Genomic DNA, 15,453 nt, shown 5'->3' on the forward strand with positions numbered 1-15,453 from the left:
TTGCCATGGTGACTCATAATATCTGGGCTCCATTGATAATGGCTTTTTATAGTTGTGGTGCACACGCTCAACTCAGAGTCAGTCAACTTAGAGTTGATTGAACTAACTAATTTCAGCTGATCTGAAACCGAAAACTCAGAGTTTCCCATCTCAGGGTAAGTCAACTCAGAGTTCAAGTTTTAACTCAGAGTTGGTTGAACCTCCTTATTGAAACAGGCCCCAGGTCTCAATTACCAGTATTTGTGAGTAAACAATTGAGAAAAACTTTAAGTCAATTGATGGTTTATATGTGTTCAGGTGTGTGTGGATAAAAAAAAAACAGGCCCTGCAAAACAATGAATGTCCACCGGGTGGCGTTGTTGGTCTTGAATCCAGTGGACAACAGAAATACACAAAAAGAAGTTTTACAAGCTATAAGTTTAAAGTATCTATCTATCTATCTATCTATGAAATATTAGACAGAATACCAGACACTTTTGATTTGCTTCTGAGATCGTGACGTCATCGGCGGGCAGCCATTGGAGCGCGTCCGATGGTTTTTGGCTCATATCTCCGCGAAAACTGCACCAAAAATTATGAAACTGGCCCGCCAGATCCGTTAAGTTTTCGGTCGAGAGGTATGCGTTGTTTGCATCCGGGACGCTGAATCTCGGGCCCCCGGGCTTGCAATACTATGCATGTCCTCAGGGTGGCGTTGTTGGTCTTGAATCCAAAAGACCATGAAGGGAGTGGGGGGATGTTTGAATTAGCATTTCCATTTCCATTGTATCTGTGTGTGTGTCTCTCTGTGTGTGTTTATTTGAAACAACATGCCCTGGTTGTTTATACACACATGAATTAAAAAATTCACAGATAAAAATATATCAAATTTACTAGAGTGGACAACAGAAATACACAAAAAGAAGTTTTACAAGCTATAAGTTTAAAGTATCTATCTATCTATGAAATATTAGACAGAATGCCAGCCACTTTTGATTTGCTTCTGAGATCGTGACGTCATCGGCGGCAGCCATTGTAGCGCGTCCGATGGTTTTTGGCTCATATCTCCGCGAAAGCTGCACCAAAAATTATGAAACTGGTATCATTCTTTTCAGTTTGACTAGACGGTTCAAACGAGCCAAGTGTCCATCAAACTGATATGGCCGGTCCTGATATGTCCTGATATTGTCATATATGGCCTTCTAGGCCTATCGAAGTGCTTCATACCCAGCTTGAATAATTATCAGTGCTTTTTGAGATCATGGTTTAAAGAAAATTGTATTTTAAGACAAATGTGGTACTTCATTTTATTTCTTTTTATTATAATACTGGCAAAGACCAATGTTACTGGTGTGTAAAATCTTTTTCAAAATGAAATTTTACTTTCAAAACAAAGTGTTATTTCTTCTCAAAGTGTTATTTTGTTTTCAAATGACACCATAATATGAGTGAACATGTATAAGAATCAGTTGAAACACCTGTGTGATCAATGTCATTATCCATATCCAAACCAACACATACAGTGCTCTACATACAAAACAGGATTATTTGCCATTTACAGTAAGAGAAAAATAAAACAATGAAACTATGAGCAATGAGCGTGTGTGTGTTGAGCGTGTGTGTGTGTGTGTGTGTGTGTGGATCCAGTGTGAGATCACAGGCACCTGAACACAAGAAGAGAAACATTTCACTAAATGACACAAATCAACAACAAATCACTGACTGAGTGTGTGACAGTGACAGCTTGTGTGTGTGTGTGACAGTGACAGCTTGTGTGTGTGTGTGACAGTGACAGCTTGTGTGTGTGTGTGTGTGTGTGTTGAGCATGTGTGTGTAGTCTTTACTGTCACTTTTTGAATCCATTTAACATTTTCTTGCTTAGTAATGATAGTGTCTTTGGATTTAAAATAGGCCCACATCATCACATACCCTTCACCATACCAAGACCTTAGTGAAAAGGTTAGTAAAACAAAATAAAATGACTAAATTTAAATGTAAAACATTTAAAACCCTATTTACTCACCCTCATATTAAGGTGTCTTTTCTGGGTGCAATTGCCACCCCTTCCCTTGGTCAAATTCACACCTATTCAAGCTAGCCAATCAGAACTCACATTACCAGCCCCCCTGTAAAGAGGCTCAGGTAATGGCGCTTTTCCACTGCATGGTACGGCTCGGTTCGGTTCGGTACGGTTCAACACGGCGCGGAGCGGTTCGGCTCGCTTTGCTTTTCCACTGCGTGGTACGACTCAACTCGGTACGGCACGGTTCGGTTCGCTTTAGCTCGGTTGCTTTTCCACTGCAGTTAGTACCGTTTCAAAGTGGGTGGGACTGATCGTTAAGTTGTATGTCCGGTGGTAGCCGTGTGCGGCTAAGAGCTGTGCTACTTCCGCTCCTCGGCAACCAACGAGAGGAACGTCTGCACCTCGTCCACTGACCACGATTCAGCCATTTCTTGTTTACTTTTTTTGTCAAGTAAAAACTCTAAAAACAGGTGCTACCGCGTTTGCTGTTGTCTGGCTATTTAAATCTAGCGGGTTTAGTGTCTCGTGTAGCAAATATACAATGACGCTGAAGTGACGATTTTGTCTGACCAATCAGTGATCTGCAGTGTTTTCACGTCACATTTAGTATCGGTACGGTACGCTTGGAACCTCAACAGAGGTGGTACCATTTAAAGCGAGCCGAAGCGTGCCGTGCCGTACCGTGCAGTGGAAATGCGCCATAAGTGAGCCGTACCGAACCGAGCCGTGCCGTACCATGCAGTGGAAAAGCGCCAAAGCGTGCTGTGCCGTACCGAACCGTACCATGCAGTGGAAAAGCGCCATAATAGTTGAGTTGAGTTCATTCGAGGTCATTCTTTGAAACAGTTTTCTGCATCACAAGAATATCCCTGCTTTTTTCACAGTTTTTCAACATTTTAAAACCTGAAATGGCTTCTGAAGGGTGAGTAATTTCTAACTATTATTACAATTGAGTTAACTGAGTTAAGTTGCCTTGTTTTTGTTTGTTAAAAGACCAAACTGAATTTTCACATTTATATTGTGGAGTCTGTCTATGCTGTTTCCAGTCCTCATATCTAAAAATTCTTAAAAACCAATAACCATTTACTAGATAAGTATATTGTTGTGTTCTGAAAAAGAGAAACATTACTTTCTGAAAAAGAGATACATTGAATTTAAATGTCTCTTTGACATTTGTGGATAGTGAGAAAAAAAGAAGCTTCTTAGTATATGTCCAAACATCAAACATTTCTTAAATCAAGATCCATTAGATATGAGGACTGGAAACAATATTAACAGACTCCACAATAGAAATGTGAAAATTCAGTTTGGTCTTTTAACAAACAAAAACAAGGCAAAATTATCTGCCAATGAGGTAAGTAAAATAACATTAATTCAAACAGAAACAAGATGTTTTTTCTTATCCGATTGGTTTGATATTTGGAATGGAAACAAGACAAAAATATTTCTGTGGTTGTTTTTTGCAAAGTGGTGCTTCTTTATATGCTGTAGACTACGTTGACTACATTTAATTTAACTTTATGTAGTAAAATACCCCTTTTTTTTGTTCACACAGAAAGTACCACAGCAGGATCTACTTCCTCTGTCCACTCTGCAGGAAGGCTCCTCGCACTCTCCCTGGGCATCTCAGGACCTCGTGCATGGAGGGAAGAACCGAGGAGGACATCCAAGCCACTGTACTCCAGGCAAAAAAGGAGATGGCCGACTTCTCACACAATGGACGTTTCTGGGAGTACCAGAGGATCCGTGAGATTTTTGCAGCGCCTGATCCTCTCGCTAGGCGTGTTAACCTTTTTTTCTCACTGGTTTGTCGTGTTGCAGTACAATACTCAATATTCCATCAAATGTGTGTGTATTTACTGTTTTTCTTTTCTTAGCATGTTAGAGGAAATGGACAGGAAAGGCTTGGTGGTGAGGAACATTCCTCCAATCTATCCTCCATGTTCGGTTCCTCCATGTCCTGAGAGCTCCACGGCAGAAGCAGAGAGCGTGCCGCCACCTGTGGAGCCAGAACTGGACGCAGAATCGGATGCAAGCTCTGAGGAGTACTTTCAAAGGTAAAGTTTCACATCATCCTTCATATGCAAAGATTGGACTTGATTTCTATTGAAAATATACACAATCATTTAACGACCTGTTTTTTTTTTTTACTTAAGCACTGGGGGACCTAAGTGGACCGCTGATGTCCGTGTGGAGATGGCTAAGAGAGGCCTCTACAGGAAGCACTCAATTGATCATCCCCTCCTTCAGGGCTTCTTCCATTATTTGCGTGTCGACTTGGGAAACACGATGAGCAAACAAGAGGTAATTTTAAAAGAAAAGATACATTTAAATGTCACGCACACACAAACACACACACAAAGACAAATAAATAAATACATACATTTGAAGAAAAAATAGGTTACACTTTAATTATATATTTAAGTAATGTGTAATATTAATACATGTACTTTCTATAGTTTTAGGGTAGGGTACTGAACGTTAAATTAAAGCGTTAGTTCACCCCATCATCCAGGTGGATGCTGCACATTGGTGGTGGTTGAGGAGATTTCCCCCCTTCTATGTAAAGCGCTTTGAGTGTCCAGAAAGGCGCTATATAAAATGTAATGAATTATTATTATTATTATTATTACCCCAAAATGATAATATTGTCAGTAATTACTTTAAGTGTTTCCAAAATGTGTGTTAACCTGTTTAACTGCAGATTTTAATGTGTAATGTATAATTACAGGTGGAAAATGTGGCCCGCTTCTTGTGCTACATGGACCCGAAAGAGCCAAGCCTATTGTTTGTTCGGGAGGTGGAGAAGGTCAGAGAATATTTCAATGTACTCACCGAGACTCGACTCTCCAAGCAGACCGTCCTAAACTACTGGAAGAGTCTGAAGAGGTCAGTACTCGTATCAAACACATCATGTAACTGTAAACTGATAATTATCGGATAGGCTGTCTTCTGGCTATAACAGTAATTTCTTTCTCTCTCTTTAAGGTTCGTGAAGTACATTGTGACGTTTACGAGCCTCCACACCAAGGACAAAAGTCTCTACAGTGATTGTAGAGACTTTATGGGTCCTCTTGATGGTATAAGAGCCGGTATGTCTAAGAAGGTCAACAAGGAGTTGACCCAAAAAAGGTATTTTTTTAATAAAAAATGTTTCACTCCATTTTGATCTATTACACGGAAATCGCAGGAGAGCTCAACACTACTATTTTATTTATCAGGTACCATGGTTACGGGAAGGGAAAGCTGCCGGAAGACTGTTTGGCGATCATGGGTTTGGCTCTTGAGGATTTCCTGGAGGTTGTGGGGAAACTCCAGGGTCCAAAAGCCATTCCAGGGGATGAGCTTGAGAAGAACGACCGCCTTCTCGTGCTGTATTATTTGGAGGCGGTCATCATCCTCAAGCTCCTACAGCGACCCGGTGTCGTAACCAACATGACCGTGAGTGTGTTTTAGTGACTTTCAAAAAATGTATTTCATCAATGCCTCATGTTTTTTGATTGTTAGTGAGACCTGTCGTTGAATATTTGTGTGTTTGCAGGTTGAGGAATGGCAGGGGAGAACCCAGACAGAGGACGGCTGTTCTGTGGCGGTGAAGGAGCACAAGACGGCTGCCTCGCAAGTCGCAGAAGTTCCTCTGACCGCTGACCAGGAACTTGTACGTTTGTATTCAGAATGACATTATAACCGTGTGTGTGCGTGTGTGTGTTTTTAAATATATTTTTCTTTTCCCAGTGGTTCAGCCTGTACTTCAGGCACATTCGGCCGGTGATGCTCCAAGGGCCCAGGTCAGGGGACGACGCTGCGGCAGAGGGCCATTTTTTTATATCCTCATCGGGAAGGCCAATACACAATCCCTGCAATGACCTGTACAGACTCCATGCAAAGTATGTGCCATTATGCATATCTGTATTTATTTTTCTCAATCTAAAGTAGACAAATGTGCACATGGATCGCTTGTTATTTTGCATTCTAATGTTGCCCTGTGTTCTAGATACAACATTCCAGCGGTGACCAGCGGTGAGGCGCGTATGGCGTTCGAAACCGCTTCCAAAAACCTGTCGGAGGTGGACCGGAATGCGGTGGCTCGGCTGTTAGGACACACGCCGGAGACAGCCGAAAAGCACTACAGGATGAGGACACCAAACGATGCTAAGCGGGCGGTGAATGTGCTTGAGCGGATTGGTGGAAATACACGGTAAGCAGTTTGAAATCTAATGACCGAGATGATTATTTAACCTTAGAACACTCAATGTTTTGGAAGAGCAGCTGAAGGAGAAACATTAGCATCAATGTATAGAATCTTAGATTCATAACTAGGGTGTGACTTGCTTTTTGTGTGTGACTGCATTTGCTAAGACTTTATGTAAACTTTTTTCTTAGTGATAAGAGTTTTCAAGGCACTAAAACAGCATTTGTAATGTTGCTACTCAAAGCAGTCATTCATTGGCTCTTTCTTTATTGCTTTTTCATTGATCTAGAAGTGGGTCTGGTGCGTCCACGAGCCGGCAGGACAATGTGCATGCGCCAGGTGCGTCCACGAGCCAGCAGGACACGTTTGACATGCTGCCTTGCCCTGTGTCTCCTGAACAGCCTCCTCCAAAAAGGGCACGCGGGGATCTAAATGCGTGCTTTGTAGTGCTCCACAGGCTCTGAGGAGTACTATCAGAGGTAAAGTTTTACATCATCCTTCACAGAGAGTATATTTTTTATGTAATATTTATTTTGTGCCTCACTGGTTTGTCGTGTTGCAGTACAATACTCATTCCATCAAATGTGTGTGTATTTACTGTTTTTCTTTTCTTAGCATGTTAGAGGAAATGGAAAAGAAAGGTTTTGTGGTGAGGAACATTCCTCGAATCCTTCCTGCTCCATGTGCGGTTCCTCACAGCTCCACGGCAGATGCAGAGATGCAGATGGCAGCTATAGAACCAGCGGAATCTGATGATGAGAGCTTTTTTGAGTCCTATCAGAGGTAAAGTTTCACTACATCCTTAACAGACAGCAGATGCAGAGATTGGACTTGATTACTCTTGAACATATACACAATCATTTGACCACCTTTTTGATTTGATTTTTGCAGCACTGGGGGACCGAGGTGGACCTCTGAAGTCCGGGTGGAGATGACAAAAAAAGGCCTTTACAAGAAACATTCAATCAAACACCCACTTCTTGAAGGATTTTACCACTATTTGCACGTGGACCTGGGCAACATGAAAAGCAAACAAGAGGTAATTTTAAAAGAAATGTTACATTTAAACGTCACGCACACACACACACACACAGACAAATAAATAAATAAATTTGAAGAAAAAATAGGTTACACTTTATTTTAAGGTGTCATTGTTACAGTGTAATTATATATTTAAGTAATGTGTAATATTAATACATGCACTTACTATAGTATTGGATTTAGTTTAGGTTTATTTGCATTTAATTATGCGTAATTTACTGGTACTGAATGTTAAATAAACTGTTCCCAAAATGTATTTTGGTTCCTATCCATAAAATGTGTGTTGTGGTCACACGTTAACCTGTTCAACATTCAGATTTTAATGTGTAATGTATAATTACAGGTGGAAAATGTGGCCCGCTTCTTGCGCTACATGGATCCCAAAGAGCCAAGCCTGTTGTTTGTTCGGGAGGTGGAGAAGGTCAGAGAATATTTCAATGTACTCACCGAGACTCGACTCTCCAAGCAGACTGTCCTTAACTACTGGAAGAGTCTCAAGAGGTCAGTACTCGTATCAAACACATCATGTAACTGTAAACTGATAATTATCGGATAGGCTGTCTTCTGGCTATAACAGTAATTTCTTTCTCTCTCTTTAAGGTTCGTGAAGTACATTGTGACGTTTACCAGCCTCCACACCAAGGACAAAAGCCTCTACAGTGATTGTAGAGACTTTATGGGTCCTCTGGACGGTATTAGAGCCGGTATGTCTAAGAAGGTCAACAAGGAGTTGACCCAAAAAAGGTATTTTTTTTAATTAAATGTTTTTCACTCCCATTTGATCTATTACACGGAAATCGCAGGAGAGCTCAACACTACTATTTTATTTCTCAGGTACCATGGTTACGGGAAGGGAAAGCTGCCGGAAGACTGTTTGGCGATCATGGGTTTGGCTCTTGCGGATTTCCTGGAGGTTGTGGGGAAACTCCAGGGTCCAAAAGCCATTCCAGGGGATGAGCTTGAGAAGAACGACCGCCTTCTCGTGCTGTATTATTTGGAGGCGGTCGTCATCCTCAAGCTCCTCCAGCGACCCGGTGTCGTAACCAACATGACTGTGAGTGTGTTTTAGTGACTTTAAAAAAATGTATTTCATCAATGCCTCATGTTTTTTAATTGTTAGTGAGACCTGTCGTTGAATATTTGTGTGTTTGCAGGTTGAGGAATGGCAGGGGAGAACCCAGACAGAGGACGGCTGTTCTGTGGCGGTGAAGGAGCACAAGACGGCTGCCTCGCAAGTCGCAGAACTTCCTCTGACCGCTGACCAGGAACTTGTACGTTTGTATTCAGAATGACATTATAACCGTGTGTGTTTTTAAATATATTTTTCTTTTCCCAGTGGTTCAGCCTGTACTTCAGGCACATTCGGCCGGTGATGCTCCAAGGGCCCAGGTCAGGGGACGACGCTGTGGCAGAGGGCCATTTTTTTTATATCCTCATCGGGAAGGCCAATACACAATCCCTGCAATGACCTGTACAGACTCCATGCAAAGTATGTGCCATTATGCATATCTGTATTTATTTTTCTCAATCTAAAGTAGACAAATGTGCACATGGATCGCTTGTTATTTTGCATTCTAATGTTGCCCTGTGTTCTAGATACAACATTCCAGCGGTGACCAGCGGTGAGGCGCGTATGGCGTTCGAAACCGCTTCCAAAAACCTGTCTGAGGTGGACCGGAATGCAGTGGCTCGGCTGTTAGGACACACGCCGGAGACAGCCGAAAAGCACTACAGGATGAGGACACCAAACGATGCTAAGCGGGCGGTGAATGTGCTTGAGCGGATTGGTGGAAATACACGGTAAGCAGTTTGAAATCTAATGACCGAGATGATTATTTAACCTTAGAACACTCAATGTTTTGGAAGAGCAGCTGAAGGAGAAACATTAACATCAATGTATAGAATCTTAGATTCATAACTAGGGTGACTTGCTTTTTGTGTGTGACTGCATTTGCTAAGACTTTTTTATGTAAACTTTTTTCTTAGTGATAAAGAGTTTTCAAGGCACTAAAACAGCATTTGTAATGTTGCTACTCAAAGCAGTCATTCATTGGCTCTTTCTTTATTGCTTTTTCATTGATCTAGAAGTGGGTCTGGTGCGTCCACGAGCCGGCAGGACAATGTGGATGCGCCAGGTGCGTCCACGAGCCAGCAGGACACGTTTGACATGCTGCCTTGCCCTGTGTCTCCTGAACAGCCTCCTCCAAAAAGGGCACGCAGGGATCTAAATGCGTGCTTTGTAGTGCTCCACAGGCTCTGAGGAGTACTATCAGAGGTAAAGTTTTACATCATCCTTCACAGAGAGTATATTTTTTATGTAATATTTATTTTGTGCCTCACTGGTTTGTCGTGTTGCAGTACAATACTCATTCCATCAAATGTGTGTGTATTTACTGTTTTTCTTTTCTTAGCATGTTAGAGGAAATGGAAAAGAAAGGTTTTGTGGTGAGGAACATTCCTCGAATCCTTCCTGCTCCATGTGCGGTTCCTCACACCTCCACGGCAGATGCAGAGATGCAGATGCCAGCTATAGAACCAGCGGAACCTGATCCAGCATCTGATGATGAGAGCTTTTTTGAGTCCTATCAGAGGTAAAGTTTCACTACATCCTTAACAGACAGCAGATGCAGAGATTGGACTTGATTACTCTTGAACATATACACAATCATTTGACCACCTTTTTGATTTGATTTTTGCAGCACTGGGGGACCGAGGTGGACCTCTGAAGTCCGGGTGGAGATGACGAAAAAAGGCCTTTACAAGAAACATTCAATCAAACACCCACTTCTTGAAGGATTTTACCACTATTTGCGCGTGGACCTGGGCAACATGAAAAGCAAACAAGAGGTAATTTTAAAAGAAATGTTACATTTAAACGTCACGCACGCACACACACACACACACACACACACACACACACACACACACACACAGACAAATAAATAAATACATTTGAAGAAAAAATAGGTTACACTTTATTTTAGGGTGTCATTGTTACAGTGTAATTATATATTTAAGTAATGTGTAATATTAATACATGCACTTACTATAGTATTGGATTTAGTTTAGGTTTATTTGCATTTAATTATGCGTAATTTACTGGTACTGAATGTTAAATAAACTGTTCCCAAAATGTATTTTGGTTCCTATCCATAAAATGTGTGTTGTGGTCACACGTTAACCTGTTCAACATTCAGATTTTAATGTGTAATCTATAATTACAGGTGGAAAATGTGGCCCGCTTCTTGCGCTACATGGATCCCAAAGAGCCAAGCCTGTTGTTAGTTCGGGAGGTGGAGAAGGTCAGAGAGTATTTCAATGTACTCACCGAGACCCGACTCTCCAAGCAGACTGTCCTTAACTACTGGAAGAGTCTCAAGAGGTCAGTACTCGTATCAAACACATCATGTAACTGTAAACTAATCATTATCGGATAGGCTGTCTTCTGGCTATAACAGTAATTTCTTTCTCTCTCTTTAAGGTTCGTGAAGTACATTGTGACGTTTACCAGCCTCCACACCAAGGACAAAAGCCTCTACAGTGATTGTAGAGACTTTATGGGTCCTCTTGATGGTATAAGAGCCGGTATGTCTAAGGAGGTCAACAAGGAGTTGACCCAAAAAAGGTATTTTTTTTAATTAAATGTTTTTCACTCCCATTTGATTTATTACACGGAAATCACAGGAGAGCTCAACACTACTAATTTATTTCTCAGGTACCATGGTTACGGGAAGGGAAAGCTGCCGGAAGACTGTTTGGCGATCATGGGTTTGGCTCTTGAGGATTTCCTGGAGGTTGTGGGGAAACTCCAGGGTCCAAAAGCCATTCCAGGGGATGAGCTTGAGAAGAACGACCGCCTTCTCGTGCTGTATTATTTGGAGGCGGTCGTCATCCTCAAGCTCCTCCAGCGACCCGGTGTCGTAACCAACATGACTGTGAGTGTGTTTTAGTGACTTAAATTTTTTATTTCATCAATGCCTCATGTTTTTTGCTTTTTTTGTTTGTTTTTTGCTTGTTAGTGATGTTTGATTGATGTTTGGGCCATGTTTGATTTTGACGCAAAGTACTCTGGGATTTGTCGTCTTGGCTTGTACCGCGCTACTGTTCATATAGGCAGAAGAAAACTTCTCTTCCCATAATTGCAACAAAAACAAACATTGCAGCGCCCTGTTCAGTTATTCTAAAGATGAGATTTACATTCCACATGTACGTGGCAAAGAACGTTTAAAAATGCCGATCTTTATTTATTTTATAAACAGAATAAACATGGGGGTTTAAGACTTGTACTGTATACTGGTTTGGAAATATATTTAAAAACTGAGAAGAGAAGACCAGAATGATATGTAAAATATTTTTATTTATTTAAAATAAATCAATAATCCTCCTCCTCTTCATCGTCTGTTGCAATTGTGGTGTTAATTTGATTTTTATTTCTCTCCAGTATTTTGCAGAGTTTGACAGCCTACATTGAATTCCTGCATGTCCACTTCTAACCCCTCCTGATGGGGAAGAGGTCGTGGAGGAGATGGCGGCCGATGGCGGGGCAAATTGGGGCTGTTGGGAGGAGGAGGACGAGGAGGAATATGTCCTCCTCCCAAGATCTCCTCCGAGGAGGACGTGTGCTCGCTATCCTGCACAAAACACAATACAACATCTGTCCCCATGCACATGAGTCTAAAACCGATGCACTGTTTAATGTTTAAAGTGTACTCACAGTCCGACTAATCATCACAGTGGTTGCCTTGGGGAAGAAGAAAAAAAACATTGAAAAAATTAAGGAAATCTGAATTATTTCCACAAGCTTTTAATTTGTTATAAATCAAGTTAATAAAGATCAAGATTTGGCTTTTCTATCAATACCTATTTCTACTTAACACATCACTGACTCCCGATGTGACAACACCGCTGTCACTCACGCTGTCACTGCTCATCTTTACACTGAAACAAAGAAAACAAATATATATATAGGCTATTATTAAACACAAATGCCGCTTTTATTATTTTTATTTGAAAGAAGACTCTTATGATCATCACGCCTGTATTTACTTGATCAGGATGTCCTGTGTTTTTGACCATCTGCTAGCAAGCAACAATTCTCAGTAGACGACCAGTAAAAGAACACTAAGTGAACGACAGTTCTTTTTATTTTGCATTCATTTGGTTGTCTTGTGTCAGACTTAGAAATATCTCATCATGTTTTAGCCTATATGCTGATGTTGCTTGTTACTTATTGTTGTGTGTTGTATCTGTTTTATCACCATGTTGCTATTACTTGTGGACTATAAAAAGTCATTTTATGTTTTTTATATTTTCATTTTAGGTTGCCTTTATAATAACTGGCCAGTTATTTTACTGTTAATTAATGAGCACTGTCCCTGTAAAATAAACAAATAAATGAAATGAAAACTGCATTTTCCAACAATATAAATCTTTACTGTCACTTTTTGAATCCATTGCTTAGTAATGATAGTGTATAGTGTTACCTCCTGGAACTGCAACCTGTTGACCTTTTGACGTCAGTTCAGCTCACACTTTCACACCTTTCCAGTGTGGAATTCACCCCCTCTCTCTCCGGGGGGAAGGGGGCTGGGGCAAGGCGAGTTCTGATTGGCTAGTTTGGATGCAGCTCAGGTAAAGTTTGAATCAGAGGGTCATTGCAGGTCATCGCTTTCAACAGTTAACTGTTCATCTGAAGATCCTGAATTGTTAGAGACAAAACACTGTAAAAAACTGAAGTTTAATCAAAACCTGATATGGCTTCTGAAGGGTGTCATTTCTAACTATTATTACATTAGTTGGGTTAAGCTGACTTGATTTTGATTGTTAAAAGACTGAAAAGCTGAATTTTCACATATGTACCTTTAACATTCATTTTGTGGAGTCTGTTAATGTTGTTTCCAGTTCAGATATCTAAAAAGTCTTGAAAATCAGTAACCATTTACTGATAAGCTGTAAAATGTAGAGTGCATTACAATATGGTTTTATAATACAAATATTTCATTGCTTTTCTTTGTAAGTTATTTGTAGTTTAATAGGTTAGTAATTTAAGAGTTATTTGATATTTGGACTGGAAGCAAGAGAAATATATTAAGTAAAAGCATTTTTTTATTGTGGTAAAATAACCTTTTTCTATCACGATCCACACTCAAGGAGAAGAGGAAAGATCCAATATGCAGTAAGTATTTTATTAGAGGGTAATCCGTACTCACAAACAAGTCCAGGCAAGGGTCAAATCCAACAAACCAGAACACAAACAGGGACCAGAAGTGGCGTGATAATAGCAAGGACTCCGTGACAGACACTAAAACAGACAGGGTATATATACACACAGACCTGACAATGAAACAGGGAACAGCTGGGAACAATGATGACGGGGAACAGCTGAGTGCAATGGACAGTGATTAGTGCAGACAAGGATTGTGGGGAATGCAGTTCATAATGTGACAGACACCGTGGGGGACGAGGACCTCTAGTGGATACCCGGGGAAACACAAACCAGACACTGTGACATTTTCTTCATACAGAAAGTACCACAGCAGGATTTATTTCCTCTACCCGATCTGCAGAAAGGCGCCACGCACTCTTCCTGGCCATCTTCGGTCTGCTTGTATGCAGGGTAGTTCTGAAGAGGACATACAAGAAACTGGTAAGATACCCCCATACCTTCCAGCTCCATCCTCCGTTCCTCAGAGCTCCTCGAGGGATGCTGAGAGCGTTCAACCGGAGCCAGAACCAGAACCACCATCTGATGACAGCTCTGAGTACTACCAGATGTAAAGTTTCACATCATCATTCACAGAGAGCATATTTATAGATTGGACACGATTTTTCTTTAAAAAATATACACAATCATTTAACCACCTGGTTTAATTTAATTTGCAGTACTGATGGACCTAAGTGGACTTCTGAAGTCCGGGTAGCACCCTATTGATCATCCTCTTCTCAAGGGGTTCTTCCAGTATTTGCGGGTTGACTTGGAAAACATGAGGAGCAAAACAAGAGGTAATTTTAAAAGAAAAAATACATTTAAATGTGACACACACAAACAGACAGAAAAAAATATATATTAAAAATGTACAGTTTTAAGTTGTAATTTTTACAGTGTAATAATATGTTTAAGTATAGTATAAGGATCAGGTTGAGGTTTATTTCCATTTAGTTATCTTATCCATACAATGTGTGTTGTGTTTGCATGTTAAGCCGTTTTACATTCAGCCCTGCAGAGTTTATTGCAGCATCATTGTGGACAAAACAGCTGCCGACTGGTAGAAAGTTACTACGACCTCAGGAAACAGGCATGGCTATTTCTCTACAGAGGGTTAAGACTACAGTGGTCAAGCAGCGAGTTGCATCACTGCCTACGGGAAACAGCCCTGGGTAGTTGCTAGACTGTGGCAACTTATGGGTCTCTAGATATGGACATTTCATCATCCTGCCAGAAGAATTGCGAATTTAGAAGAATTATTTATTTTTCCGTCTGTATAATTTCAGTGAGGTTTTACGCATGCGCAGTAAGGGGATTTTAGCTTTTTCCAACGTTTCAGTGTGGATGAGAATATTTTGGGAAAACGCCTGAAAACACTAGTGTGAACGGAGAGCGTTTTTAAATGATAACAATCTGCCAGATGAATTGTCTTAAGGTTTGTACAGAAAGGAAAGGAAACATTTAGGCGGTTAGGATTGGAGGGTGAGTTTTGGAGGCGGGGCAATGAAGGGAGGGGTGTGTTGGTTTGTTTGGGTTGATCTCAAACATCAACAATGTTCAGCAACAACTCTGAGAGATAACAGTGCAGCTTTAAGAGCACATTGTGTCTGGCAGACACTCAGACTAGTAAAGGCACGTGGAAAGCTGAATGAGTATGCAGGTCTGTGTTTGTTCAGTGTAGGGTTACTGCTTCTGCAAAAATGTTGGCAGCTCACTCTATGAACAGATTTTTTTTTCCATAGACGCTTTTCTTTGCTCAACACAGACTGGGGTGTTGTGCTACAGATATTATTGAAGAAGAGTCTCAGTCCAACTAAAAACAGAAGGTAGAGCTCAAAATAAATCTTTCCAACTTTACATATTTGAAACCCATCGAACCTCATTTTGGCTGAAATCCATACATATGGCTGCTCAGACTACTTGTAGACTTATGTAGAGTTGAGCTGACCGTAGTGACAGCACATGAAGCTCAGACTTCTGTCAGTCACAATGCATACCTCACTTCTATGGCAA

At 40.9% G+C, this 15,453-nt stretch overlaps 3 protein-coding genes and 1 long non-coding RNA gene across 4 annotated transcripts in view; 3 read left to right on the forward strand and 1 right to left on the reverse strand.

Annotated features, from left to right (window-relative positions):
• Window positions 1-15,453, reverse strand: part of LOC306997308 — a 413,102-nt gene that overhangs the window by 72,490 nt on the left and 325,159 nt on the right. The gene's annotated exons all lie outside the window — the stretch shown is intronic.
• Window positions 2,125-6,937, forward strand: LOC306996819 (uncharacterized protein; the record flags this gene model as incomplete). The annotated part of the gene is made up of 13 exons (XM_079609721.1): window positions 2,125-2,145; window positions 3,558-3,748; window positions 3,880-4,059; window positions 4,159-4,306; window positions 4,734-4,891; window positions 4,991-5,134; window positions 5,224-5,443; window positions 5,544-5,660; window positions 5,738-5,889; window positions 5,997-6,200; window positions 6,484-6,494; window positions 6,534-6,673; window positions 6,810-6,937. The coding sequence occupies 12 exons, from the start codon at window positions 2,125-2,127 to the stop codon at window positions 6,656-6,658; spliced, it is 1,671 nt and encodes a 556-aa protein (XP_079465847.1). The 3' UTR covers window positions 6,659-6,673; window positions 6,810-6,937.
• On the forward strand, window positions 6,667-9,729 carry LOC306997269 (uncharacterized protein). The gene is made up of 11 exons (XM_079610499.1): window positions 6,667-6,977; window positions 7,086-7,233; window positions 7,579-7,736; window positions 7,836-7,979; window positions 8,070-8,289; window positions 8,390-8,506; window positions 8,572-8,724; window positions 8,832-9,035; window positions 9,321-9,331; window positions 9,371-9,510; window positions 9,647-9,729. Exons 1-7 carry the CDS (start codon window positions 6,811-6,813, stop codon window positions 8,701-8,703), a joined length of 1,086 nt encoding a protein of 361 aa, XP_079466625.1. The 5' UTR covers window positions 6,667-6,810; the 3' UTR covers window positions 8,704-8,724; window positions 8,832-9,035; window positions 9,321-9,331; window positions 9,371-9,510; window positions 9,647-9,729.
• LOC306996820 (uncharacterized protein) lies at window positions 8,869-11,185 on the forward strand (the record flags this gene model as incomplete). Its single annotated transcript, XM_079609722.1, has 6 exons — window positions 8,869-9,035; window positions 9,647-9,826; window positions 9,935-10,082; window positions 10,460-10,617; window positions 10,717-10,860; window positions 10,951-11,185. 6 exons carry the CDS (start codon window positions 8,869-8,871, stop codon window positions 11,183-11,185), a joined length of 1,032 nt encoding a protein of 343 aa, XP_079465848.1.

This window comes from Phoxinus phoxinus (assembly GCF_949152265.1).
Source record: "Phoxinus phoxinus genome assembly, chromosome: 4".
In the NCBI taxonomy this organism is placed as follows: Eukaryota; Metazoa; Chordata; class Actinopteri; order Cypriniformes; family Leuciscidae; genus Phoxinus; species Phoxinus phoxinus.

What these genes read in the sequence shown, in the direction of transcription:
- LOC306997269 (XM_079610499.1), top strand. Translation starts at nt 6,811, where the DNA reads ATGTTAGAGGAAATGGAAAAGAAAGGTTTTGTGGTGAGGAACATTCCT. An exon ending in TACTGGAAGAGTCTCAAGAG is followed by an intron (nt 7,737 to 7,835) that starts GTCAGTACTCGT and finishes TCTCTCTTTAAG; the next exon opens with GTTCGTGAAGTACATTGTGA. An exon ending in AAGGAGTTGACCCAAAAAAG is followed by an intron (nt 7,980 to 8,069) that starts GTATTTTTTTTA and finishes TTTATTTCTCAG; the next exon opens with GTACCATGGTTACGGGAAGG.